At 47.8% G+C, this 21174-nt stretch overlaps 1 protein-coding gene across 13 annotated transcripts in view; it reads left to right on the forward strand.

The window, feature by feature from the left end:
* The window catches only part of GLI2 (GLI family zinc finger 2), a 400141-nt gene extending 381007 nt beyond the window's left edge, over positions 1-19134 (forward strand). For 12 of the 13 annotated variants that reach the window (XM_083842017.1, XM_083842018.1, XM_083842011.1 and 9 more), the window contains 5 exons: positions 795-944; positions 4640-4804; positions 9137-9418; positions 12750-13086; positions 13957-19134. In XM_083842017.1, coding sequence (XP_083698143.1) covers positions 795-944; positions 4640-4804; positions 9137-9418; positions 12750-13086; positions 13957-16313 — 3291 coding nt within the window. In that variant the 3' untranslated portion in view covers positions 16314-19134. The remainder of the gene's footprint in view (positions 1-794; positions 945-4639; positions 4805-9136; positions 9419-12749; positions 13087-13956) is intronic. The other variant, XM_083842023.1, reaches the window with a different exon arrangement.
* The last annotated feature ends 2040 nt before the right edge of the window (positions 19135-21174 follow it).

Genomic DNA, 21174 nt, shown 5'->3' on the forward strand with positions numbered 1-21174 from the left:
AGAGAGACAGGGCTGCCGCGGGAGCAGCACCGCCGATGGGCTGGTCTCTGGCTCTGTTTATTTTCATCAAGGATTCATCTGCCTGCGGCTGGTGAAAAGCAACCATCGTCTTCCTCCCAGGGAAGATGAAGGCACCATTCTGGGGCTGACTTTTCAGCACCCAGAAGTGGGATTTTAGGGACCCAAGTAATTAGCAGTAACTGAGGCCAGCAAGCCTTCCCTAGCACCCATGCCTCGCAGATGGTGCCATTTCCTGCCAGCCCCAGCACTGGGGCAGGTGGATGTTTTGGAGCCAGCATCACACTCATCTCCTCCTCTGCCCCCTCCTTCACAGCACCCCAGGAAGGGTCCCAGTGGTATGGTGAGGTACAGGAGGATTCGGCAGACAGAAATGACTGTCAGAAATGGTGGTGAAATGCCCACTAGTTTCATCTTCCCTTCACCCATAACACCGGCACTGGGCACCCAGGAGGCACCGAGAGGGCTCCTTGCTCCCTGGCACTGCAGGTCCCCGTCTCCTTTGCAGCACTTAGGGCAAACCTCTGATTTATAGCTGCTTTGGACCCAGCACCCAGGTGGCTGCTGCGCACCTTCTCCTGCAGGACACGCCAGACCACAGCACTGGCTCCTGTGTCCCTGCGGACGGAGGGGTCATCGGTGTTACCCGTGCACCTGGCGCCCAGGTGCAGAGCCTGACCACTGGGGAGGGAACGGCTGGTTTGGGGAGCACCATATGTGCTTTGCTGGCATCAGCTCTTCCAGGAGTGACCTGCTTCTCCCTTCTCTCCCACCAGCACATCAACAACGATCACATCCACGGGGAGAAGAAGGAGTTTGTCTGCCGCTGGCAGGACTGCACGCGGGAGCAGAAGCCCTTCAAGGCTCAGTACATGCTGGTGGTGCACATGCGAAGGCACACCGGAGAGAAGCCGCACAAGTGTACGGTGAGCTGGCAGGGCCGTGTGGCGCAGCTCGGCTTGGCAAGCGGGACAAGTCACTTAAGGTGAAAAACAGGCAATTTAGTGCTTCCATCCAAGAAGGAAACCAGAAACCACACCGTGGGGAAGCACCCAGCCCTGGTTGTGTGTAATTCAGCATCACCCAGTACTGCTGCTGGGGGCATGCTCCCCTGTGTACCACAGCATGCACACAAGCATCCTTCCTGCCTCGGGAGCTGGGCCAACACCTTCTGCATGCATACGTCATGGCACCTAGCATTAAACACTGCCTGAGGAAGAGCACAGGGTGACATTTTTTACCTCAGTCCTGTGGGTAGGGGCTTGCCCAGCACACAGGAGAGCTGGGCTCATCTATTCCTCAACCTTGGTAAATTAAAGGCCATATCTCCCATCCCACATGGAGTGTCCACCGTGCCACTGGCCAACGTGGGGCAGCAAAGGACACTTGACAGGGGGCATGGGAGATAAGTGAGCCATAGAGTTCAGTGGCTGTGGCTGGCTGGTAGGAGAAGAGAGATGCTCATCATCTCTTCCCATATAGGCTTCAACCCCAGGGTCCACGCATGTCTTTTGATCCCCTCTGCTCCCTCCCTTTTCCCCCTGCCAGTTCTTCACACCTCCTCCCCTGTCAGCATTGCACCATTCCTCTCTCCAGGGTCTCAGAGATGAGTCTCTCTTTCTGTTTGGCAGATGTCTGAGCCCTCCTCCCGTATCTTCCTCCTCTTCTGCTCCATTAGTCACTTCCAGTGCTGCTCCCTTTCTGGCTCTTCCCCAGCTCCTGCTTACAAATATTAGGATATGTATGATTTGCTTGCTGCATGACTCCTTTATCCATCTTCCAGCCCTGTGCTCATTTAATTTAGAGCATTAGCTCCCCAGGGCATGGGGCCATGTCCTTTGTTTTAATCTTCTAAAGCACCTTGCCCAGTTCTAGCACTTTACCAATCTTCCTTAAAAGTATCAAGGAATATTGATCAGCAGTGTGCTGTGAAGGGAGCAGCAAGGGAAGACTAGCCCTGCCCTTCCAAGGGACTCAGTCCCCTTCCAGGGACTCAGGAGGTGAAAACCGGCAGGGACTGCATCCTCTTTTGTACTGAAATGGAGCAGGGAAAAGCACCGCTGCTCAATCCTGCCTCTTTCCAGCCTCGCTTGTGTCTCGCTGGAGCAATGGCAAGGCTGTGGGAGTTTGCAGTCTCAAGTCATCCTCTGCCTGCAGTCCTTGTGTGTGCAAAATGTCACAGCAACTCTCCCTGAACTGGAGTCCTGGCGGTTTCCAACTGACTGGGGTACATGGGAGCTCTGCAGATGGTGCCCTTGTTTGGCAGAGCATTCCTTGCCCGAGTCTGGCAGTGATTTTTCAAAGTGCCATTTGTTTCAGACAAGAAGTTTGTGGTGTACATAAAGCTGCAGATGAGCCCAGTTGCAGCCTGGGATCTGGTCAAGAATTATTTCAACAGATGACAGCCAGAACTCCCACTGACATAATCAAATCCACGCATACGAGTGGGAACAACTGCTTTGAACATGCACAGGATGCTTTACTGAGAAGCCTTTATTTGAAAATGGGGCCTCAGTACTTTTCTTCTTAGGAACTGCATTTTTGTGTCAGTATCCAGCAAAACCAGAATGGACACATGAGTTGCCTCGTGCTGAGTTCCCTTTGTTTTCCAGTGAGTGGAATGATGTATTTTGGTAACCATAAGCGACTCCAGTTTGCCCAGGCCAGGAGAAGAAAAGGCTATACTGTGCTTCTCAAAGCTGCAGCATGTTCTATTGGTCTAATGGGTTCCTGAAAGTTGTCTGAGGAAGGGGAACCAGATTTATCCCACCTTGACGTATCTACAAAGGGAATCAGCTCCTGAAGGATGCTTCTACTGGCCTTGAGGAGACCTGGGTGTCAGAAGAGAGCAGAGAAATTTTGCCTTATGTCCACCGTCCTCATGCCAGACCGTAAGGGGAACCTGGAGTAACCCTATGTCTTTTCCAGAACAACGAAGCTACATGAGATCAACCTGTGCCTACATGCTGGGGTCCCAGATGGCGAGGAATGGGAGAACTTCGTTAATAGAGCCCTGTCTGTGCAGAGCCAGGCCAGTGGCACTTAAATTACTGCACATGTTAAAGGCAATAAATTCACTCCTTGGTTGGTTAGGCAGCAGAATGGTAGAGCGACAGCTCCAGTGTTGCTTCTTGCAGCAGTGGGAAGTACGATGGCCACTGTTTCAGCTAAACCCCCAGTGTTCAGCCCTTTGCAATCATTGCTCTCAGCAGAGCTGATGGACAAGGGGAGTCAACAAAACAAGCCCCTCCCTACCCCCCCAAAATAAGTGCATTCACTCTGGGCTTTCCAAGACGAGTAACAGTTTCCTGGGCTGCATATTTGCCTCACTCCAGTTAGGGCAGGCTACACCTCGGAGTACAAGGAGACAGGTACAGCTGCTCTTACTGCATGCAGCTGCCTTTGGCCTCTGCCCAGAAGAGCCAGTTGCACAGGCGTGTAGGACCACTCATCTGCCCACAGGGAAATCAGACACTCAGCTGTAGCATGACCTGTCCTGCTATGACATTTTAATTTTTTTTTTCACTGACTAAGACTCAAGCATAACAAAACAAAATCCTGCCACAGCTGGACTGGACTTGCAAACATATTTAGGCGGTCTGACTAAAATGCAACACCTTGTGGCTTTCGTACATTACAACAGGAGGGTCTGCTCATTGAAATCAAAGGTATATTATAAGGTGCTCGTGTAGGAATTGCAGCACAGGATTTGCAGCTCTCCAAGCTGAACAGTGAGTGCCACATTTAGCCAGAATTTGGAAGGGAGACTTATGTTTCTTAAAACCTCTTTCAGTGTTTGTAAGTTCCCACTTCTTTCATCAAAAAAGCAGTTAAGACAGCCTCCTGGGTATGAGTGACTGACGATATCCTCCCTTGCTGCAAGGGCAGGTGCAGGGAGAAACGTCCAGCCCAGCCCGAGCAGAGGGTGGCAGGACTTCCACCACCTGAAGCCTGACCATATCTCCCAAGCTGCTCCTTCTCGTTGTGTGGGCAGCTGGTTTCCTTCCAGGAGAAAGGCTTCTGGCCTGTAGTGTCATCCAAAAATCCATCTGTCTTCAAGATTGAGAGTCTTGTTTTTTAAACTGGTAATGTCAGACAGCCTGACCACAGCATCCTCCAAGAGTAGACCCAAGCTGTAATTTGGGAAACTTCAAAGGTTGCTAGATTTCTGCTTGTGTGTTAGAGAATGGTGTGGTCTTTCCAGCTCTGGGGCTAGGGAAGCTGCGAGGCTGGTCAAGCTGCTGAGAAGCTGTCAGTTCTCTGGGTGGGAAGGAGAGGGCCTCTATTTCTGAGTATGTTAGCTGCAGAGGGATGCCTAAGAGAGCCCTGGGAGGAACAGACGGCTGTTCAACCCTGCTGGAAAAAGCAGTCTCTTGTTGAAATGTCAGGTGGGTACCCAATAAGGAGCAGCACCTTAAACATGAGTCACTGCTCAAACTCTCAGCCTGCCTTGGGAGCGGAATTCTCCCAACAAAGTGGATGTTGTTCCCTAAAACACAAGCCCTTTAAAGGGAAGAAAAAAAAAAAGAAAGAATGAGAAACAGATGAGAAGGGTTTAGGCAGGGGGAAAATCAAATTTTTCTGGTTAATTAATCAGTCCTCTTGTGTTTTTTTATTTTAGTTTGAGGGTTGCTCCAAAGCCTATTCCCGCCTGGAGAACTTAAAGACACACCTGAGATCCCACACTGGAGAAAAACCCTACGTCTGTGAACATGAAGGCTGCAATAAAGCCTTTTCCAATGCCTCAGATAGAGCCAAGCACCAGAACAGGACGCATTCCAATGAGGTAAGCCTGGGCTCACCGCAGCTCAACGGAGGGCTTTTTTTTAATTTTGCTGACAATAAACATACATTTTACATGCTGGACTCATGTAAAAAGAAACCTACTGTAATGAGAGGTTTTTCTTATTTTTTAATAGGATTTATTTTGCTGGAGAGCCAGACCACATTAGCTTTATATTTATGAAAGCCATGTTTGAAATCATAAACAGATGTTAAAGTATGCAAACTTTTTAATCGTCTTTGGAAATGAAAGTGAGCATTTTCCAAAATTATAATTTTTAATAGTGTGAATAGGATTGTACATTTGTGCATGTGGTGTTTAATGTTACTGTGGTGCAGACCTGCAGTAGTATAACAGCTACCCTGGATCCTGATGCTCTGGAAATAATACTCCCTCCATCGTTTGATGTACAATGATAGAGCACAATGCAATGCTTTGTTAACCTTGGCTAATTAAGACCCACTATTAGTAGTAGGGGAGCAGAGGAAATTGCCTTTATTGTAACGCATGTGATGGTCTGTTGCAATCAACCATGGCCAACGATTGAAATTTATATTACCACTAATTAGCTGACAGGGGAAGAAAAAACAACACTCCAAAGTTCTAATAATGTTTGCAGCCATGAAGAATTCAGTCTGTAGCCTAATTTGCAACAGTTAAATATAGACTATTGGAGAATGGAACGCAATTGCCACAGATGACAGCTTTTTAAAGCGATGCTGTGTCTACAAAGGGCTTTGGCGGAGTATTTCTATCTCTGGCATAATATCTGTCAACGATAACCAGAGCTCTGTAGGCTGAAGCTCTTCTGTTGGAGTCAGAATAAGGATTCAAACTCTAGGATGCCCTTCTGTGCTGTGTGATGCTGAGATGGACCCGACGAGTGACCTGAATCCTGGTATTATTTTAAGTTGTTTGAGGTCTAAACCCAAATATCAGGATTGTACTTTGCCAGTGAGCCATTTCCGCAGCAGGACATGGGTTAAAATTAACCTGTATCTGTGCTGGGGTTGATTCAAGGCTATGCAGACCTTGAGGTCAGGAGCAACCAAGACATTCAACCTCTCGCCTGCTGAGCAGCCTGCATTCTCAGTAACTGGTCTTTGATAAAAACATAATTTGACTTCTGTTAAAGCTTATTCTACTGGAAGGTAGGTAGTCTTGATTTAATCTCACTGATAAAGTTTCAGGTATTAGAAATTGCTTTTCTTCTAGCCCTGGATGCCTTCTCTGACTTTCTCCAGTGCTGGATCCAATGTCCCTTTCGTTGTTGCTGTTTCCCTTCCACAACATTACAGTGCTAAGTCACTCTTCATCTTCTTTCTCATAAACTAAGTAAGTCAATCAAACCACTGAAGTCTCCCACTACTGCAGTATTTTTTTTCGTGTCTTAAATCAATTTTGTGTCTCTCTTCCATCCCTAAGGATCCTGATGTGGATGGATCAAGACTTCTCACACAACTTTCAGTGATGGATACAGATTCTCTCTGCCCAGTTTGTGCACACTGAAAGCAGCATGTGAATTAATTTTGCCCATAGACCGCATAAAATAGGATCCCTCCTAGACAGACTAGAGTCTCACCTTCTGTTTGTTCAGCTGGTGTCCCACATTCCTACATGTGGAATTTTGCCTTTGTCTGTGTTATTAAATACCATTTCTTCAAATGAGTTCAGTTTCCCATGTGATCCAGATCAGTACCTGTACTAGGTCTGTGACAACTCCTTCCACCATCAGAGCAGAGCTTGTACACACTTGAAGTTCTGCTCCTCTTGGTTCCCATTGTGTGTAAAGATGAAGTTGTAGGGCAGAAGCATCCAACTCCTTGTGGACCCTGATCTAATATGTTGATGCTTGGCTTAGGCTGTATCCAGCAACACAAATTAAAGACTCAGATAACAGGTAGGAAGTCAGCTGAGTCCTACCAAGCGAGCTACATGGCACTGTGGGATCTTTTGAGGTCACACTCACTCCCGAACTGCTCTTCATCCCTCTGTGATACAGCAGAGGCATGCCCAGAGATTTGTGAGGGATCTGCATGTAATGGGTCTCTGGGCCATATATTTGATATTCTCTTTTTGAGGAACATACAACATGATCCTTTGCAACAGATGATGTCCCTCATGGCAAAGCTTATTGCACCGGGCAGCAGGCCCAGGTGAGGGTCCTGCAACCAGCTTTGGAAATGACCAATGGGTTAGCAAAATACACTGACACCCTGGCTCACAAAACCACATGGATGCAAAGCAGGACTTTGTGGCTGCAAGTATTTCCCATTACCCATTGGTAACTCTATGGTGGTTCCTAGCTACCTACCAAATATTTTCCTCTGCTTTCCGTGTTTACGTGGGATACACCACAGTTTCAGAGTTAGTCACCCATGTCTCCTCTAAGGGGGCAGTTCCAGGTTCCCTGTATTTGTCTTTATCATTGTGCAACAAGACATAGGCGTATTATTCAAACATATATATGGGTATATATTACCACACTGTCTTTTGTTTGATTGTTGAAATGTCACATGCACTATTTCATTTTAAACTTTCAATGATTATTCGGCTCACTGCAGAGCACACCTTCAAAGTCACTCCTGGAAAAGGGGTTTTCATCCTGAGATCACTCTCCAGTGCATACACAGTAGAGTGGCATGAGTCCACCGTCAGCCAAAGGCTCAGAGTGATATTTTCTCCAGTTCAAGCTAAACAGGAGTAACATGCAGAAATAGATGCTGGTGATGCTGAGTTCCTGGGGAGGCCTCCAATTCTTCCACCTTAAGGAGAATCACACAGTATGGGTATGAGAGTAGGAGGGAGCTGTCTGAGATACCTAAGTCGTTGACTTCACTAGTGTCCACTGCATTAGTGTTTGAATAACGCAGGGGTGTATGAAGGTGTGCCAAGGTATCAGCAGTTGTGCTCAGCTGGGTTGCAGGAGGTATGGCCTGATGAAGTGGATGGTTGTACCCCGTTAGGTGGAATGTCTGGCCCTTCCAGGCCAGAGTGATCACATTACCCAAATGACTGGTGTCTGAAAATCAGAACTATTGAGTCTAAAGGAACTTACCAAACATCATTGAACTATTTAATGTAGGTTTTTCAGCACTGGGGGAGGCAGGGTGTCTATTCTTTCAAATAGGTTTTAATAGCAGTAATAATACTTCTATAATGCCTTATCCAAAGGGTTGCATGAGATATATAAACAAACTATTTTACTTTTTGTGTTTTGGTTTACCCAGCTTTAAAATATATTAAATATTTACCCCAGTGTGGTGTTACAAGGATTTAGTTTGTTCAAGTGATCTGCCAAGATCAACCAGGAAGCATGCTTTTGAATAAAAAACAGACTTTCAGTGTTTTTCATGTGATGGTGGTGGCTTTCTGAAAAGAATATACACTCCTTTGTATTTTTTCTCTCAAGCTTCTGGATGAAATTAGAAAACAGATAAAAAAATGAATAGGAATGGTCATCTTGGGTAGCCTTCAAACATCTATCTGTTGTTTTTTTTTGTGGATCTATTCCAGTGCCTTGGCAGAAAAATACTTAGAGTAGCTGTGAGTCTGTAAGCGAAACTTGTGATGAATTCAGAGCTTCCAACGCAGCAGCACCAGCTCAAACAACTATGGTGTTAATGCACTTGGAATTGGAAACTCAATAAAAAAAAAAAAGTTAAAAGAAGAAAAGTATCTGTTTGCTGACTTCTGTTTTCAGAAGCATGGCTTCAGTCTTGTTTTCCTGTGGCAATCAATGATTCATGAATTCAGGACTAGAGTGCTATCATCAGAAAAAAAAAAACATTGCATGCCTGTGGTTTGTTTTGCACAATAACAGATTTCAAGGTGACAGGTGCTGGAGTGGTATGATAGATTGGGTAGGGTGAATCCAGTCTGGCTTGGTTTCACTGGAATTCCATCAGCCAGAAGGTCTCAGACATTTTCATGGTGTAGACCCCACCTTAGCAGAGAGAATGTGTTATGGCCAGTCCCCTACATTACCTCCCTCCCATCCATAATCAGAAAACATTCCTGTGGCCACCCGAGCAAATACATACATGGGAAAGTAGTATTAGGAAAGTATTTCATGAATTCTTAGCTGTCTTTTAATCCAGCAACTGAAAACAAGGAGTTTAGCCAACATCAAATGACTGCCCATGTCTGTATGGATCATCAGCAGCCCATATATCATATCTTGGAGATCTTGGTCTTAAAAAACCCTGTGGAGCAGATGCTCCACGTTTTGCTGCTGCCAGCAGCCATGTTCACCGTATTCTCTTGGCCCATACAATGTACCTGGAATATTTGAACTTACTCTAAATATAACACAATATCTGCTTGTATTTGCAGAAACCCTACGTCTGTAAAATCCCTGGCTGCACAAAGAGGTACACAGACCCTAGTTCCCTCAGGAAACACGTCAAGACCGTACATGGGCCTGATGCCCATGTCACGAAGAAGCAGCGCAATGACGTTCACCCAAGGCCACCTCCTCTCAAGGAAAATGGGGACAACGAGGCAAGCGCCAAGCAAAGCAGCAAGGTTTCAGAGGAGAGCCCCGAGGCCAACAGCACCACGAGGAGCATGGAGGATTGCTTACAAGTCAAAACGATAAAAACAGAGAATTCTGTGGTAATAGCGGTTGCTCTTGGCAGAAATCACATGGGCCCTAATTTCTCCAGTGCAATGGGGGCATGAAGCATTTGCATGCGATTTACCTCTGCCCACAGTTGCCCTTCACCTGCCAGCACCCTAGAGATCAAGTCCAGAGATGAGACTGCAGGTCAGGGCCCAGTGCAGTACATTCTGAACCTTCCTACCCAGCATCACAAATTCCCACCGGACCCCGAGTCACGGGGACCACGTGATGCCTGGTATCAAGCTTGGCCTGCCTTTGCTGTGCACATGGGTAAAACATGGCAGTATCACAGAGTTATGGTCAAATAAGCTTTACCCTCCTCTCCAATTTAAACTGAGCAACAGACATAGGAAACAGATCAATGAATGTGTCTTGAAGCAGAAGTCCATCCCTTTTCTCTTCGTTCTCCTTTCCCCACTCTCTTCCCTTTTTTTCTTTCCAGGCTGCTGCAGCACAATTTTGCTGGCACATGCTGTTGTGGCCTGATGTTGTGGTCTGCTGAAGCTGATGGGGATATAAGTAGCTGTTTTATTTTTGCTGGGTATCTTGAAGTTAAGTTCTTCAGGCCTGTCCACCGCACAGAGAAGCCCAGAATCAATGGGGTTGACAGGAGACTCTTGAGGTCATCTGGTCCAACCCCTGCTCAAGAAGGCTCAGCTAGAGGAGTATACTCAGCTCAAGAGTATACAAGTTCACTGCAGGACCCCCAGCTGCCAAAGAAATTTGTAGTGGGATGACAGGGTGGGAAAGTGGTGCCAGGAATAAACAAGTGAGCTACAACGAATAGTCCTTCTGTGGCCCACAGAGCATGGGCTTGCAGTCAACCATGATCATGCTTTACAGCCCCATGAGTTGCCACTAGCAGAAACAAAGACCATTTAACAGCCTTCTGGCCATTACAGCAGCTCCACAGTAGGCAGTAGCATGGTCAGTGGTGCTAACGAAGTATGTATAGTGATGGGCCCAAATGCATTCAAGGCTCTTCCAGCCTGTCGAGGAAGCCTGCCTGCTCCTCAGCACACTGCTGCTGGTGACGGAGAAGGGGCAATGAACACACAGGAGCACCGCTACCTTTTATAATTATCTTCACCTTCATACCCAGGGTTCTGATCTCCTGTACCAGCTCAGAGTGGGGCAGGGTATGGGCTGGATACGGCAGAAATGGCCTTCACCTGTGCAGGAGGGTGTAAATATAGTCCCCAAACTTCTTGCTGTAGCTGAAAAAACTTTAAGCTCCAAAATACATGTTTTCTTGATTTGATTCCAAGCTAAAAGATTGTTATTCCAATCAAACAACATGCCCTGAAGGTACAAAGATTGTCTGGAGAAGGCTAAGGGATGTGCCTCTGGACAAGTTAGTAATGAGTTTCATGTTTCAGTTAGGAAGGAGTTGAGTATTTTCACATCCAAGTTGTCTCTTACTGACTAAAGGAACAGTGTTACCTTACTGACACTCAGCGCTGGGTTATAAAAACAGACTGTGAGAACCACTGGACAGAATGACCTTTCTCCAGTACTCTTCCTCTGTGTGTTTCTTTTTTGATTATGAAAACATGGACACAAAACTGGTTCCCCACCCGGTTTCTCCTGAAGGTGTGAGCTTGTTTTCCCAGCTCTGCGCTCACAGGGCTGCAGCCAAGGAGTCTCACTGGCAGCAGGGTCCATGGGTCGGATCTTCCTCTGTGCTCTCCCTGTCCAATGCTTTTACTTATGTGTATATAACAGGCAGCATATGACCTGGAGGGCTCACTTCCATCTCCTCTTTCCTGGTTAGGGTCAGGGTGGTGGGAGGGGTGAGATGCTTCACTGGTTCCCATCGCTCCAAGGCCCCTTGTTTTGACCCTGCTTTGGGTCTAGTCCCAAACGTACAGAGACTGGTGGGAAGTCTCTCGTAGGGGTTTTTATCTGGGCCTACAAACTGAAAAGGTGCTCGTAAGAAAGACGAAGAGAGACGTTTTACCAAGGCCTGTAGTGATAGGACAAGCAGTAATGGTTTTAAACTCAGAGAGGGTAGATTTAGATTAGATGTCAGGAAGAAACTTTTTACTAGGAGGGTGGTGAGACACTGGAACAGGTTGCCCAGGGAAGCTGTGGATGCCTCATCCCTGGAAGTGTTCAAGGCAAGATTGGGTGGGCCTTCAACAACCTGGTCTGGTGGGAGGTGTCCCTACCCACGGCAGAGGGGTTGGACTAGATGATCTTTAGAGGTCTCTTCCAGCCCAAACCATTCTATAAGTCTGTGGCAGGGAAGACAGGGTATGGGAGGAGGAGATGCTTGCAATTTGCATTGTATTCTGCATTCCCCTCTTCCTCCTTTTACTAACATGGTCTTTTCTGTCAATGCTGTCTTTGTCCTAACAACCTGTTCTTTATTCCCACTTACCCTTCCTTACTCTACCTTCCTAAGGACAGTCGGTACTAAGGTGAGCAAAGAAATCCTTTGTATTAAAATTGCTGCATAAGGCATGGTCTCCAGCAGACCTCCTGTCTCCAGCAAACCCCACGGGGAGGGGGCACAGGGGTGTGGAGCAGAGCAATGGGGAGGGACAGGGGATATTTGCTCAAGGGCAAAAAGGGGAGGGCATAATGCTCGAGGACTCTCCCTGTCACGTTGTTCTCAGCATCACAGCTCCCATAAAATTGTGGGATCTCAATCTCTATCATGCCGACTGAAGGGCTGTGAGGCCATCAGAGCCAGTCAGCCCTGCCTATGAGGGCTACTACAGGGCAAAATAAAACATCACCTGCACTCCCACCTTGGCCTGGGGCAAAGCATGTTGCCTTTTCAGCACTCCCATTTTCTGACAGTTGCTGGAGCATGGGCCTCAAACAGAGAAGCCAGGCGTCCTGTCGGGCAGCAGCAACTGCTGCCTCAGAGCAAGTTCAGACTATTTAGTGTCTGTTGCAAATAAACTCCTCAATGTGATATGCAATTTCTAATGTAAATAAAATAAGCATTTATGCCGCTTATCTCTTATCTGCAAGTGGGAGTTTGCAAACAGTAAACCAGGTTTATACCTGGCTGGGAAGTTTGTCAGCTAGCGTAATTATATGTTAGGGTATTTTACAGACAGAAATACATTGTGTCTGAAATACTTAGGCCTTGATCCTGTGTTAGATAAGCCAGTGCTTGCTGCAACATACCTTGCACAACCAGGTAGTGTGCTTCTTCTCTTCAAGAAGCATCTGTCCCTTCATTGTTTGGTGGAACATCATTTGGTTCCTCTGTGTACCTGGGATAGGGCCAAACATGGAGCCCACTGGAGATGTTGGGCTCCTGTTTTGTTTCCACCTGTCCAACCCCTCCTCTTTTCCTTCCCCAAGATGTGTCAGTCCAGTCCTGGTGGCCAGTCGTCGTGCAGCAGTGAACCGTCACCCCTTGGCAGCACCAACAACAATGACAGTGGAGTAGAAATGAACATGCACAGCGGGGGAAGTCTGGGAGATCTGACGGCGTTGGATGACAACGCTCCTGTTGTGGACTCAACGGTCTCATCTGGTAATTCGACAGTCAGCCTGCAGCTAAGGAAACACATGACGACGATGCAACGACTTGAACAGCTCAAGAAAGAGAAACTCAAGACAGTTAAGGATTCCTGCTCATGGGTGAGCCCAGCTCCACAAGCCAGAAACACCAAGCTGCCTCCCATCTCAGGAAACGGTAAGCTGTGGGCCTGGGCCTTGTCCTGTAGGAACCCTCCACAGCTTGTCTCAGGTCTCATAACTAGGAGTCGGCCCTGAGAGAGGATCATTTCTTATGGCCTCTGAGTCAGTCCTTGCTGAATAGAGATGTCAGGTAAAATGGAAAGCTTGGGTGGAAACACAGCCATCTGGTTATGTGCAATAGAAATCCAGACTGCACAGCTATGAAGGGAGGTGAAGGTCTCTTGTTCCTGGGCTTGTCCAGAACCCAACTGCAGGTGTCCTCAGCATCCCAGTGGCAGCCACAAGCCTGCTTGGATTTGTTCCAGCAGTAACAGTTCCCCAAGGGCTGATGTGCCTCCTGGGAAACTGCTGGAGCATAGTAGCAATACAGGCAAGCCCTCCATCCCAGATCTTGCTCCAGCAGGCCTTCTGTCACTTCGAGGGCTCGTGGCTATTCCCTACAGCTTCGTATGCTAGTTTTCCACTGACTGGTGGCTCCTGATCAAGGTGTCTCTATGATCCCTTTGTGCTCCTCTAATTTCTATGACTCTGTTCACACTAGTCCTACTTTTTTTTTTTTTTCTCCACTAAGAAAAGCTCATGTGGAGGGACTTCCTCAGCAACTGAGCACCAATGGGGGGTACACATTGCAAATACTCTGCAGCAGGGATAACTCGTCTTCTCTCCCCAGACTTCTTGCTCTTTGTGCATAAACACAGAGCTGTAGATGAAGCTTTGAATTCACTAGCAGCAAATGAAATTCACTATCATTCCTATAAAATGTTTGGGGGTGGCTTACTGTGTCTCTGTTTCAGCACCTAGAAAATTACCAAGCAGAATTTCTCAGCTAACTAAACCTTTTCCTTCCCCACAACCTTTCTCTCAGGCTCTGTTCTAGAAAATAGCAGTGGTTCTTCTGCTACGCTGCCTAATCCAAGAATAATGGAGCTGTCTGTCAATGAGGTTACGATGCTGAACCAACTCAACGAGCGCCGTGATAGTACGACAAGCACCATCAGCTCTGCCTACACTGTGAGCCGCAGATCATCAGGGATTTCCCCGTACTTCTCCAGCCGCCGCTCCAGCGAGGCTTCGCAGCTCGGGCACCGTCCCAATAACACGAGCTCTGCCGACTCCTATGACCCGATTTCAACTGACGCTTCCCGTCGGTCAAGCGAGGCGAGCCAGTGCAGCGGGATGCCGGGTCTGCTAAACCTCACGCCAGCTCAGCACTACAGGCTGAAAGCCAAGTACGCTGCTGCTACAGGGGGCCCTCCTCCGACTCCCCTGCCGAACATGGAGAGGATGACCCTGAAGAACAGGATCTCACTAATGGACGGGCCAGAGCCCACCTTGCCCTCCATCCGCCTCCCGCCAGGCCCCAGGCGTTGCAGCGATGGCAACACCTATGGCTACACATCTGCCGCAGCATTTCCACATGAGGTTCCAGGCAACTGCACAAGACGGGCGAGTGACCCAGTGAGGAGACCTGCTGGAGACCCTCAGGCCCTCCCGCGAGTTCACCGCTTCAACAGCACCAACAGCATGAACCCCTTCCATCCTCCACACCCCGCAGACAGGAGGAATTTCAGCCTCCAGAGCTACGGGCGCTCCGACGGGAGCCTCCCCCGGCACACCTACTCTCCCCGGCCGCTGAGCATCAGCGAAAACATCGCCATGGAAGCCATGTCTGGGGAGGCGGAGGCACCCGTTGGAGACGACGACATTATGCTGCCAGATGACGTGGTGCAGTACATCAAGTCTCAGAACAACGGGACGGCGGCTGAGAGCACTTCCATGGGGTACGGCAACGAGATGCAGAACTTCCAGGGAGGTGGGAAGCTGCAGCCCCTGGCCTTTCCTGGCCAGCGCAGGATGGCAGTGGCTGAGGCGAGCATGAGCCATTTGGGGCCCATGATGGCAGAGTGTCCCATGAGCTTTGATACTCCCTCAGACATGAATAAAAATAACATGCCTGTCCAGTGGAACGAAGTCAGCTCGGGTACGGTTGATATGATGTCCAATCAGTCGAAGCAGCAGTTTTCACAAGGGAACTTAGCAGTGGTGCAGCAGAAGCAGAACTTTGGTCAGTACCAGAGCTACAACCAGCAGCAGATGCAGCTACCAGAGAACAGCATGAATGTAACACAGCAGAGCTTTATGCAAAGAAACGTGGGCATGGACGGTCAGAGGCTAAACTGTATGCAGCTGCGGCAGCAGCCAATGAGCCTAGGCCCCGGTATAAACCCCGATCTGGGCTCGCACGCAGGCTATAACCAACCTCATCAGATGCTGAGCCCCAGCGCAATCAGCAGCAATCCAAATCAGATCTCTCCTTCTTGTAGCAGCATGGCAGCAAAGCCCGGACCCCACCTTCACCCTCAGCAAATGGACATGGCAACCGACCCTTCGTTAATGGTCAGCAGCAACAGCGAGCGCACGATGCTGAACCAGGTCATGCACGAACCGAGTCAGCAGAACTACTCATCTCAGCAGACCCACCTGAACTTCCCCATGGCTCAAGAGGCCTTTCACCAGCCCATCATGCCCTCCAACCAGCCCAGCTATGAGCCCCAGCAGAGCATGATGGGCTCGGCGGCGCAGCCATACCCAGCCGGCATGGTCCAGCCTCGTCCCCCACCCGAGCCGAGCCCGGGCAGCAGAGCCCGCGGCCTCCGCACCGTGCAGCAGCTGGGCTACATGAGAACTCCCCACCCTACAAACACCATGAGCCCGGGCCAGGAGGCAGCGGAGGCTGTGCACAAAAGAACCGGCGACATGTTGCCCACGCTGGCCCAGCAGTGTGCGGACGGCACGAGGGAAAACAATTTGATGTACTATTATGGCCAGATCCACATGTACGAACAAAACAGCAGCTTTGATAATCAGGCGGACTGCAGGGTCAGACAGCAGCAGTGCGCGCTGAACGGCAAGCCGGCTGCGCTGCCTTCCCCGGGCGCGAACCAGGTGTCCAGCACGGTGGACTCGCAAGGTCTTGAGCCACCCCAGATAGATTTTGATGCCATCATGGACGATGGGGACCACTCGAGCCTGATGTCGGGAACCCTGAGCCCCAGCATCCTGCAGAACCTCTCCCAGAACTCCTCTCGCCTGACGACTCCACGAAACTCTCTGACACTGCCCACCATTCCCACGGGAATAAGCAATATGGCAATAGGCGATATGAGCTCCATGTTGACCACGCTGGCGGAAGAGAGTAAATTTCTCAACATGATGTCCTAACAGTAAAGCACAAGGCCTGAGCGCTATCCAAGGGGTCTGTGTGGAGCAGTTTTATGAATGTGCTTTTGAAAAATAATCTGTTTCAATAGAGTAGATTTTTTTTTTAAGTATTAAATACATTAAAGGGATTCAAAGTAAAAAATTTTTTAAAAGTCTCTGTACAGAGTTATGTAAACTACATCCAGGCAGTTCAGCACCGCAAGGGTGCACCTCTAGTATTATTTTTGGCTTGGTTTCCCAGAGCACTGAATGGTATTGCCACCAAGCTAGGAGACTGCATGAGCGTGGCTCAAGACGAAACCCTCCCTCCTTGGCAGCCCTGTAGATAGCGCTCCCGGTCATTTTCCATTAGTTACGTTTGCAAAAATTCAATTTTCAACCCGCCCCAGAAAGAAACGGGAGGACGTAGGTTTGATCAGAATAAAAGCCATACTATGTACTCTGCTCTGATGAGAGCAGTGTTAAGTCTCCAAACAAGCCCTCTGCCAGCAGTATTGTTTTATACCGTAAATACCTTTGTACCTTGCAAAGAGCATCGATTCCAAATGGCTTCTCAGCAAAGTGCCTTACCATGCTTTCATGTTAAATAGCCAAGGCCTCTCTTCCTTTAAAAATCAAATATAGTGTATTGCCAGAAGCGTATATAAAATGTACATTTATAAAAACATAGTGGTGTTTCTGAGAAAACATTGGAAAGACACATTGATGAGACACTTGAAAGGTGAATGCACACTTTGATCAGATGTGTTTACAACGTGGTTTATATCAAGTGCAGAGTGGAGCAGAGGCCTGGGAACAGCAATCACTGGGAAATAATCCCCCGTGGCAGGACGGCTGCAGTATGCAGAGTGACACACGCGCATACCTGTGCGCCCTCTGAGCGGCAGCGGCACGGGGACTGTCTGCAGGGGCCCTGAATATCTTTTTAATGTCAGATTTCTGAAGCATGCATTACCATATCCCTCTGCAGCTTTGCAACAGCTTCGCTTTCTTTTGGGTTTTCCAAGCTAAGGTGCTCGTATAGAAAAGCGATAGTGATGGAGAGAGGTTTTGATTGTTTCAGCCCAGTCTGCAGGCAGTGCTGTGGGAGCTGGTTTGTCTGGCCAGGGTTCACTTACTGCATGCAGGGTTCTGCCCGGGCTCCGTGTACACGCCAGGCACGTGACTGCACTAACAGGAGGCCAAGCATGAGCTAATAAACCCTGCCCGGCAAGGAGGCTTGTTGGCAGGGACCCAGTGCTGCATTAATGTGTCCCACCACTTTGGTCAGCATGAAAAGAGCTGCTGTATCCAAAAAGTATACCCTGGACAACCCACAAACTGCTCTTTGTACCCAGGCTGGTTCAGTTCAGCGCTGCACCTGCAGTCTGCAGTGTAGGCAAACATCTGGGTAGTCTCAAAACAGGTATTTGAATCAAAATAGCGGCTCTGTCTGTGAGAATATCCTGCAAACATTCTTGGGGAAGAGATGGGAGGAGCAGGGCCTCCCAAAGCCAAATCCTCCACCGAAATACAACTGCTTATAGTAACGATTAGCTGTTTCCAAGGCCAGGCTCACCTGGCACTGAAGTCAATCTTGTTGCATTATTTATTTTGTTGTCATTAGACAGAAGGGTAGAAGTGGTGGGGTGCATGTACTTGAGCAGGAGGACTTGTCTAACTTCCGACTGCTCTCACAGCACCAAATACTTTGTGCCCTGTTTGTTGAAGGGAAGGGAAAAAGTTGACATCCTCCCCAGGTTCTCACAGTTTGACCAAACGTATCTTCAGGGCCTCGGCCTCTCCTTCCCATCTCCCATCTCCTCTCCATACTGATGCGATGTTCTCACTTGCCTCTGACTCCATCCCTTGCATTGGACAGGGGCTGCTCTGTAGAGGTGCTTTCTGGTGTCCTAACGTCCCTGCTTTCCTTTTGCACAAGCTGTTGTGCCAGGCTCACTGTTCCCAGCGTGACCAGGAGCTGCTGTGAAATGCCACGTGTTACCTCCAGGCAAACTAAGCAGTATTTCGTACCCCAGCAGCCACGGTTGGCAGTGCTGGGTTGGCTCAGCCCTGCTGCCAGGTAGGGCACAGCTGGTGCAGGGAGGTGCTGCTCAGCATCCTGCGATCTCACCTGACCTCATCCCAAATGCAAAGGGTGTGCACAGGATGCTCTCACCCCTGGCCTTCACACCTCGAGCCCCCGTGACTCCACTGATGTCCTGGGGGTGTGAGGACAGAAAAGCAAAGCAAGGTGCCTGGCTGTTTATTTGTGTCTCCCGTGAAAGATGTATGTAAAGGGATTGTTTTATAGTCCGCTGTATATATTCTCCTGCAGTTACCGACCTTGCCCTTGCCTTTGCATTTATGAAAAGAGGGCAGTACGTATTTTAGGATGTTGTATGTTGTCCTGGACGCTTGGAGTGCAACTGGGCATCCCTTGTGCTGAGATGGATCAGGCCTTTGTGTGTCCTTTGACTGCTAATCTGATTTTTTCAACAGCTGCATAGGGCAATGGTGGCTACTGAGTCCCTCTTCACAGATAACTCATTTGCAAAAGATCAAATGCAAAAGCAAAACCAAATCTCCAATGACTTGAGATTTCTCAGACTTTCCAGTGGTGGTCTTCCTTCATTTACTGAAATAGTATTATAATAACCATTCCAGCACTGTATATATTATGTATAGAAGACATCATTACTAAAAGTACGGTAGGTGAATTGTTCTGTCAAATTTATATCTTAAGAACATTTTTAGCTGTTTTCTACATCATAAGAACAGAGGTAACATGCTGAAACTGTATATAAACCTTTTGTACATTAAAAAGTAATTTTTTTCATAATTCCTTGTGCCTGTTGTTACTGCCTTTTATTGATAATGGTGGTTGGCATTGGTCTGGCATTGCCACACCAGCACAGTCAGATGGACTCGGGTGGTGCCTAGGAATGGGTGGTGAGGAGATGGATGGACCTGGTGTGTGAGCCACTGCATGATGCTGCCTGGGTTCAGATCAGCAAAGCCATGATAAGCCATGACAGTGATTAGTTGAAATTTGGGTTTGGAGTAAGGAAAAATTAATTTGTCCGCTATGTACGTGATGGGAAACGACGTGGTAAGCAACAGATTTCTCAGTCATGATCCAGTTAGAGCCTGGTCTGGCTCATTGATGAGCAGCTTTCCTTTGACTGCGGCAAGAGTTAGCTCAGCCACTTGAGAGATTGATTTTCAATTTGATTTCATAGACGTGGGTGGATGCGGGCTGGGTGAGAGCTTTAGGGAAAGTTGGGGAGGCTGTTCATAGGTGAGCATTATGGGCACAGCAATGAGTTTCGAATAAAGTCAGCTGTTAAGCAAAGCAGTTGGTGTGTGAATCAGCCATGGCACTTTGTGCACATGAACCAGAAGTTTCAAGCGACTGAAGGGATGTCCTCATTTTGCTTCAGGCAAGATCCCTGCTGAGCTGATCAGTAGAATCAGGTAAGTTTGGATCAAATCCTCACCCCGTAATCTGGGTTCCCTCATAATCAGTGGCAAGAGATGGACATGCCCTAAAACACAATTAATCTTTCCTGTTTTAGACACGTAGGACGGGGTGGATTGTCCTCTGGAAGGCATCTGTCATCCCCCTCATTTATCACAGGATGAGGTGAATCCCATGCTCTTGTGACTCTTGCACCAGTCTCAGCAGTCTGAGGTTGAGCCAGGGAACAAGATGTTGATTAATGTGTTAATGATCCTGTTAGTCTGTAAATCCATTGGATAAATATCACACCCTTCTGTACTGTCCAAGAACTACACAAATAACATTTTTTAAAATGCAGTAATATTATTAAAGGGAAATAGTTCAGAGCTTTTCTATTGACAAAAGGCTTTGGAGACTCAGATCAGCTCCTACTGCTTTTCTACTTCAAACGCTTAAAGTGAGTCTCTAATCTAGATCAAATGCCACTTCTAGCCAGTATTTCACTTTAGAGTTTGATCAGGGCACACCTCTGCCTGTGTAAGAACATCTTTATTACTTAAACTGGGTCAATATTTCCTAGGAATACACCCGAGGTCATGTACCAGCATACACTTTTTTACTGCCCAGCCATCCTGGAATCAACAGAGATGGAAAGGCTCATTTGTCCAACAGTAAGAAGGTAATAAACCTTCTGCAACAACTGGTGTTTGTAAGCCAGACCCTTGGTGTTTATACAACTGTGAGAACATCGTAATATTCAATTAACCCTCTTTTTAATTGATCATCTCCCTTATGAAAATGAAACATCCTAACAGGGCTGATTCTAACCGTCCGGTGAGTGTTACTCCACTCCACTCTCAAAACCATTGAAAGCACAGGAGGAGTAAGATCCCATTCTGGGTAAGACCATCACAGCTCTTTGAAATTGCACTAATATCGAAAGTTTTCCTGGAGGGGAGAAAAAGTCCATAAAAGCTACTGTTGCTGGATCTGATTGCACTTACTGAGTACGGAGTCATTCCAATGGCTCTTTATTGCAGTGGTCTCAGTAGGGATGACATAGGAGCTCTTGTTCTTTACGAGCTGTTGGATCTACTTGGAAGAGCATACGTGTTGTAAATAAATGGTGTGGTTTATATTATTGGAAGGACAATTTATAACCAACCAAGGCCTCTTGCAGACAGCTATTTAACTTGTAAGTAAAATGACCTAACACTTAAGAAATTTAGAAGCTACAAAACAACCTATGTTGTGGCCAATATACTTATTTCTCACCGTTGATTTATGCTTCATGTAAAAATTGAAATGGCTATATTAAATATGTTTGCTGTAAAAATAAAATTAAAAGAAAAAAAAAGCAAAGTGATGCTTTCACACGCGCTGAAGGTTTGTGACTGCTGGAGCTTACTCCTATTGCAC

Source organism: Anser anser (assembly GCF_964211835.1).
Source record: "Anser anser genome assembly, chromosome: 6".
Classification (NCBI taxonomy): Eukaryota; Metazoa; Chordata; class Aves; order Anseriformes; family Anatidae; genus Anser; species Anser anser.